Genomic DNA, 8,100 nt, shown 5'->3' on the forward strand with positions numbered 1-8,100 from the left:
AAATTCAAAAATAAATTTCTATCCCCAACCAGACAATTGCAACCACTTTGGATCGGCTGGCCACAGGAGGACAGCAACTCCTTGGATCTGCGTGTGCAGAGGTGGGCGGCTTAGGAGGGAACCAGCCTTTCACGGTGGCACAACAAAACTATCCAACTGAAAGGTCGTTGAAATGCTGGGTAAGGCTTGTGTGGACAAGTAGAAGGGAACCTGGGGGTGCAGGCACTTGGCGGACTGCTTGTCCAGCATGCAGAAAGCCCTGAGTCGTTCTGAGCACCACATCAAGTCTAACCAACACTCTGGGCTGGAAGATCAGAAGTTCAAGGCCAGCTTTGCCAACTTAATGACTTTGGAGACATCCTAAGCTACACGAGACCATCTTCAGGAACCCCGCAGAAGGCTGGCAAAGAGGGTGCAGATGCTCCCCTGTACAGGGGGATGGGGAAAGGCCTACACCCGAGGCTTTCTGGTCACTGACCAGGCAAAATGGCTATCTCCAAGTTCAGTGAGACTTGTCTCAAAATATGAGGTGGAGAGTGATGGAGAAAGACACCTGATATCAACCTTTGGCATTCAGGAGAGCACGTGTGCACATCACACTCACACACAGGAGTCTTAGAAAACACGGGAAGAGTACAGGGGAGAAGACCGCTACGCAGGATGGAGGAGGAGCCCAGTTTACACATGATTTTGAACATGTAACATGGAAACAAACTGATTTCCATATTCTTCCTCAGGTTGATTTCTAGATCTTGCTGATTTCTAGATGGCCAATCAGTTCTCCCTTAGAATAATATTCTATGTGGCTTCCTAGCTTGCCTTGTTAGAATGTCCTGCGCAGAGGCAGACCTCTCAGAGCATCTGTGTCCTGGCTTCCCATCGTGTCTGTTTCAGGTGTTGAACTCGTGGTTTTATGCACTGAGCCCTCTCCCCGGGTTTTCTCTCCATTCATGTCACCGTTCTGAAGCCAAGTCTCGGTGCGCAGGAACCTCCTGACTTCTCCAAGTGTGAAGTACCCGGTATCGCCCCTGTGAACAGCCTACAGGATCCAGCACAGTGAAGAGGTGGAGGCTGGCGCACGTATGTTTCTCGTTCAGTCTCACTCCTTTATAAACACATGCGAGCCAGCCTGGACTGGTCCCTCGCTGCCACCTCTCATTTCCTTCCTCCTCAGTGTGTAGATGTTCATAAGCCCTGGCGAGCATTGAGTGGTTGGTAGGAGTATTTAGGGGGAAGATTCCAGTCTAGGATCAAGGCCAAGAAAAGAAACAAAACACAGACGGGGCTAGGGCCAGACCTGAGCTGTCCCTGGAGATGGATGGGGTAAGAGAGAGGGAAGGAATGCAGGGCGACACCACTGTGGGCAGCACTCGGAGACAAGGGCGTGCGTGGGGTGCAATCTGCAGTTGGACTCACCGCTGCTGGCTGGGCGATAAAGTAGCTAAGACTGACTTGACTCTGACATGGGGCCTGCTAAGACTCAACTAAAATTAGACACCGAAACTAATGGGGTAGCTCGTCTACATTGTTTGGATTGGTTTTTACCTCTTTACCACTGGTTTTCCTTTGTGTGGATTATTTGTGCCTATGTAAGCTCCTCTCTCTATGTGGATGTGCGTGTATGTGTGTGCTGTATGTATTTGTTACGTGTGTGTGTGTGTGTGAGTGCTGGTGTCTGCAAAGTCCTGAAGAGGGCATCAGATGCCCTAGAACTGTAGCTACAGGTGATTGTGTACCACCTGATGTGGGTGCTTGGGTGTGTGTGGTAGGAAATCAACTTGGTTCCCCTAGAAGAGTAGCAAGTGCTTTTAACTGCTGAAGCATTTTTCTAGTTCCTCTACACATTGAAAAATTGTATGAAACATGAACACACAGCATGATATTTGTTCGTGGGTCCCTAACCCCGTGTTGGGGACTGAATCCAGGCCTATGTCTCCAGCTCCTGCAAGCTTTAACTGCTCAGCCATCTCCCCAACTCCTGTGTAGATAAAGACTTTTTATGTATTTTGCATAACAGCTATACTTAGTAATTTTTAAATGAATAAAATATGTTTATAAAAATTTGGCAAGTTATTTCTTGTGAGTGTTTAAAGACTATATATGTCATGAAAATGTCAAATCTTCTACAGAAGATTGAAAGGTAAAAATAAGTAACAGTACTGAAGAAATTTCCAGAGTCCTAAGGTCTAAGCAGCCCAGCTGGGACTCTTTAGCAGTAATTGCTTCTGTCTGCACCTGGGCCCACCAGCAGCCACTGCCCTGAGCACCCAGAAGACACTGCCTCTGGAAGTCGAGACCAATGCTGTCTTGAGCACTCAATCTTTGCTCACTCACTGCCTAACTTGGGAACATCTGTATGTGGGACTCGGGACAAGAAATCTGCCCTTTAAATAAAAAGTCACATCTAAGCCAACTCTTTGTTTCTCATAAACTAAATGCCATATGCCATCTTTTTTTCAGCCATCTTTTGAGTTTCACCCACACACCAGCCACAAATTCTGGGCCACTGTGAGGTTGTGGTTAACATGGGGTCTGGTCAGCTGGCTAAAGATAACCAGCTAACTTACTGACTCTGGACTCAAAACACAAAGCCCACCACAGAGCAACCAAAATATATTTGAACAAGATTTAGTATTAAGAGTCAGTATGGTACTAGCAAGAGCTGAAACCTTTGTAAGAACAACTGTACCAAGGCTTGAGAGACGGATCAGCTGGGCAAGAGGAACTTGACAACCTCAGTTAGATTCCCAGGTTTCATGAAGTAAAAGGAGAAAGGTCATTATCCTTTGACCTCTCCAGGTGTGAACACACACACACACACACACACACCACCAACAACAACAAAACCAAGCTAAAATGCTAACATCAGATGTTTGCAGGTGTAACATCAGTGTGAAGCAGGCTGGGAGAGGCTGGGACACTGAGGAACGCAGGCACACCACAGGGCCAGGAGTGGGGAATCTACATGTTCCCCCGATTCCAAGCCAGAAAGGATACTGATTTCATTGTCCCTCTGCTTGAGCAGGTCTCGGAGCTTTGTATGTTCTTCATCCTTCAATGGCTCTTGGCATGCTTGGTGTGTGGTTGTGGAGGAGACTGTATTCTTCATGCTGTCCTTGTCATTCAACAGCTTCTGCAAGTTGGGGAAAGAGCCCACTGAACATGGCCACATCCTAAGTTTCTTTGCTGCTGTGCTGGTTCTAGCACACACTGGTCACGCATGTCTGCCCTTACCCTTCCCTTTCAGGTAGTTACCGTATTGGCTGGATATGTTTTCCCTTCTCCCTGCCTTTCCCATTTCCCTCTCCCTTAGCTACTTTCACTTCCAAACCCCCTTAAATAGTATCCCCTCTAGACTCCTCCCCCTTGTTGTGAATTTATTCAAAATTGAAGCATTCCCTCCCAGAGTGAGGAGGGAAGCTCCATGACTCAGGAAGCAAAGCAAGAAGCAAACAAAACTTCCAAGGCACAGGAAGCTCCTGAAACTTATAAGTCTCAGAAGGTTCTTCCCCCAAGGTTACCAAGACAGTCACTGGAGGGAGACTTGTAATGTGGCCTGCAGGTGGCAAAGGAACTCAGGCTATGCAGTTTTTCTGAGTCATCACCCATGCTGGGGTGGGACTTTCAATGACACACGTGCTCTGTAACCTTAATAAAGTCATTGCTTCACTCAAATGGACTTGGCAGAAGAACCCATCCGCTCTGTTACTGCTAGATAGATGTCTGTTTATATCTCTACAGAAAAGGGTACAAAATGTTCCCTTATCTTACAGTATCTTTGCAGAGTGTACAATATTACACATGGAAGCTGGTGACATTCCCACTCCCTATCACAAAAACAAAACTCCAGAGGCTGAGGAAAATTAGTTAGTTATTCAGATAAATAAAAATACTGGAAAAAAAACTGAACACACTCCTCTTTAAACTGTTTGAAAATGTGTGTGTTCACATTTCGTGTTCATGTGTGTGTGCACATTTGTGTGTTTCAGCATAGACATATTCTGGGCACAGGACAGGGAGACTCCTGGCAAAGGAATCAGGAGCCCGTGGCCAGAGTTTATTTGTAAAGCTCGATACGGTCCCTGCAGCTGCCCAGCAATAGTCATAGCCTGGCTGGACGCACAGGCTGGTTTCTGCATGTGTGAAGCTGGGTCCTGGTGTTTCTAGAGTTGGTCAACAGGAAGAGTTTTATTGCAGTTGGAGCATGGCAGGACATGGCTGAGACTGGAGGAAACATTGACATTTACCTTAAAATGATGAAAACAGTGATGGATTTTACGCATATCGGCGCCAACTTCCAGTCTACTCTCTGGATCTTGGTCTTCCAAAAAGGATGCTATCAGTTTTTCCAGCCTAAAAAGCACACAATGCATGAGAAGGGCGAGCTAGAAACCTGGGGCCTGATGGCTTCTCTGCAGCAGGACACTTGAAGCACAGGATACTGGGCCTGCATTTTCTTAGAATTCACTTCTTTATTTGACTGTGAAAGTGATGGGGGAAAGCATACTGATAAAGTGAAATCTGCAACTATACATTTACTTGGCTAATTTCCAATGAATGTTCACATGCAGGTTTCCATATAAAACCTACCTGTGGGCTGGAGAGATGACTCAGTGGTTAAGAGAGCTCACTGCTTTCCAGAGCATCTGAGTCAGGTTCCCAGTGCTGTTTAGTGGCTCACAATCACCTGTGACTCCAACTTAGGGGATCCAAAGACCTCTTCTGGCCCCTGAGGGCACCACATGCATGGGTGCATTCATGCGAATGCACACACACACACACAAATATATAGAAAATTTTAAGAGTCATTTGATTTCTATAACCTACCCATTCTAGCCACATAGAACCTTTTGTCTGTGTGTTCCAAGCTGCCACATTGTTAAAGTATAAAATAAAGAATTCCTATATTAGTTGCCGCCCCCAGCAGCACTCCTTCAAGCATTCCTGGTGGACCTGTGGCATCCACAGTGGTTCTTCCAATATCCCCTGCTCCCCAAGCCTGCCACTGAACACTTCCCCTGGGACCAGTGAGGCGCCTTCTCCCCAGACTGAGAAAGCCAAGCCGCGGCTCACACTGTGCCTTCTCTCCTCCTCAGACAATAGTGCTGCCTTGGGTGGCTCAGGCTCTCTCCATGTCTGTCCCTAACTGAGAACACTCTTCCTTCTTCTCAAGGCTCTCTCTCCACCTTTGTCCCTAACTGAGAACACTCTTCCTTCTTCTCAAGGCTCTCTCTCCCACTGGGCTTCCCCAACATCTTCATCACTATTCCACACAGACTCTCTTCTCTCCACTTTCAATAATTTTCATGTTCTCCTTATTCTAAAAATCAAAAATAAAAACTATCCCCCTTAGGGGAAGAACAGACAACCCTATACCCTATTGGTCCTAAACTCGATGGCAGTGTCCCCTGCCCCTGCTGTATTCTATAATCTGAGGATGTGCCTATTCCGTCCTATTCTCTAATTGACAGGGTCTCATGAGAATCACAGCAGGGCTGGGTTTCAGTCAGCAGAGGGCTTATCATGCAACCAAGAAGCCTAAATTCAGAACTCCAACACCCCTGTAAAAAGTCAAAAGTGGGGGTGCTTGCCTGTAAATCCCAGTGCTGGGCAAATAACAGAGGTGAACCCCTGGGGCTTGCTGGCTAGTCCATCTAGCTGAATGGACAAGCTCCAGGTTCAGGGAGAGACCCTGTATCAAAATATAGCATGGAGATAGCAAACATTGACCTTCGGTCTCCGTATACATGCTCATGTACATGTGAGCATACACCTCTATGCATGTGCAGACACATGAACACACACAGATGACAAAAACGATGAAATAATTCTTGATGCTTTGTGTCCCACCCCCAGCATTAGGTGCTCGGTGCAAATACACAGGTTAGGAAATGGATTCATCTCATTGTGTTGAGTTGCGACCTTAGAAAGGAAGGCAGAAGGCAGAGGGATGACGGTCAGAACCTAAGCTGCAGGCCTCTGAGCAGTCCTCATATCTTCCTGGCATGAAGAAAACATGTGCACACTTCCAGACACACTTCCCTTCCTGGCTGTTACCAGTGGCCCCACACAGCAGCATACGATGATTTCTGTCTCAGAGTAGACTTACGTTTGTTTGTATTTCTTCCTGCAGCTATAACATATGTGCTAGCTGTCAAGTATGAGACAATTTATATTGTAATTCTCTCTTCTGACTTATTTTTGTTTTCTTGAGACAGAACCTTCCATCATAACCCAGCACGTCCTTACATTCACTAGGTAGCCCAAACTGGCTTCCAATTGATGCCAGTCCTCCGTCCTCAGCCTTCGGAGATTACAGAAGTAGCCACCTACCTACCATTATCTTGTAATCTTTGAGGATTTTCTTAAGATGTAGGACTGTTTCCACTTTCACATTTTTTTTTTCCTCGAGACATGATTTCTCTGTAGCTTTGGAGCCTGTCCCGGAACTAGCTCTTTTGACCAGGCTGGCCTTGAACTCACAGAGATCCGCCTGCTTCTGCCTCCCAAGTGCTAGGATTAAAGGCGTGCACCACCACTGCCCGGCCCCTTTACATTCTTAGTTTGTGTGCATGTGTATGTTGCTATGATGAACCACTCTGACAAAAGCATGTAAGGGGTGTTGTGGAATATCAGTTAAAGATGTGTTACATTTGTTTATGCTGCGGAACATTTGTCTAATGATGAAAAGATGTGTTGCATTCTTTTATGTTGAATTTGTTTAACTCTGTGGAGCTGTGTTACTTTGCCTGTCTAAAACACCTGATTGGTCTAATAAGGAGCTGAACAGCTAATAGCAAGTCAGGACAGCGATAGGTGGGGCTGCTAGGCAGAGAGAATAAACTGAAGAAGGAAGAAGAGGGGAAGAAAAGGAGAGAAAGATATTAAGGGCCAGCCAGAAATGGAATAAGAAGGAAAGAAAAGATATACAGAAATAGAGAAAGATAAAAGCCCAGAGGCAAAAGGTAAATGGATTAATTTAAGAAAAGCTGGAAAGAAATATGCCAAGCTAAGGTCAGGCATTTATAAATAATAATAAGACTCCATGTGTTATTTGGGAGCTGGTGGGGGGGGGCAAAGAGTAAAAAAATACAACTACACTCCTTTCTCTCTCTCTCTCTCTCTTCCTCTCTCTCTCTCTCTCTCTCTCTCTCTCTCTCACACACACACACACACACACACACACACACACACCTAAATTATCAAAATAGTCATCATTTAACGACCACATTCTCTATTCTCCTAAAAAATAGCAGGGAACTTAATCAGAGAATACTTAAGAAACAATATTATGAAGAAAAACCACAGATACAAAAGTGCCATTTGGGCTAACTGTAAATGTTTAAAATTATTTGTGTGTCTGTGTGTGCATGTATATGTGTGGGTGACCACAGAAGCCAAAAGAGTGTGGGCCTTTGAGGCTGAGTTACAGGCATTTGTGAGTCAGCTGATATGAGCACCCAGACTCCAACACAGGTCCTCATGATACATCAGTGACTGCTCCTGGCTGTGGAACCCCCTCTCCAGTCTCAAAGTTATGAAATACATAAGATATCAAAAGTGGTCATGAGTGGTGGAATTACGTATAATGAAAACTTTGCTTTCAGTCGTCTCACAAGACTAATAAAAGGAGTAACACGGGTAAACACGATACAGAAGAACACGGTAAACACGATCCAGAAGGAGAACACGCCGAGGATAACACGGTAAACACGATACAGAAGGGGAACACGCCGAGGATCACACGGGTAAACACGATACAGAAGGAGAACATGCCCAGGATAACACGGTAAACAAGATACTGAAGGGGAACACGCCGAGGATAACATGGTAAACACGATACAGAAGGAGAACATGCCAAGGATAACACGGGTAAACACGATACAGAAGAACACGCTGAGGATAACACAGGTAAACATGATACAGAAGGGGAACACGCCAAGGATAACACGGTAAACAAGATACAGAAGAACACGCCGAGGATAACATGGTAAACACGATACAGAAGGGGAACATGCCAAGGATAACACGGTAAACACGATACAGAAGGGGAACATGCTGAGGATAACACGGTAAACACGATACAGAAGGGGAACATGC

The 8,100-nt window shown here is 45.7% G+C and overlaps 1 protein-coding gene across 1 annotated transcript in view; it reads right to left on the minus strand.

Moving 5' to 3' along the window:
• Kif6 (kinesin family member 6) overlaps positions 1-8,100 on the minus strand; it is a 320,310-nt gene that overhangs the window by 152,526 nt on the left and 159,684 nt on the right. The window contains exons 11-12 of the mRNA XM_026785828.1: positions 4,248-4,353; positions 2,998-3,133 (exon numbers count right to left, since the gene is read on the minus strand). Of these exons, the coding sequence (XP_026641629.1) occupies positions 2,998-3,133; positions 4,248-4,353 (242 nt within the window). The remainder of the gene's footprint in view (positions 1-2,997; positions 3,134-4,247; positions 4,354-8,100) is intronic.

The sequence above is a fragment of the Microtus ochrogaster genome, linkage group LG2, assembly GCF_000317375.1.
Source record: "Microtus ochrogaster isolate Prairie Vole_2 linkage group LG2, MicOch1.0, whole genome shotgun sequence".
Classification (NCBI taxonomy): Eukaryota; Metazoa; Chordata; class Mammalia; order Rodentia; family Cricetidae; genus Microtus; species Microtus ochrogaster.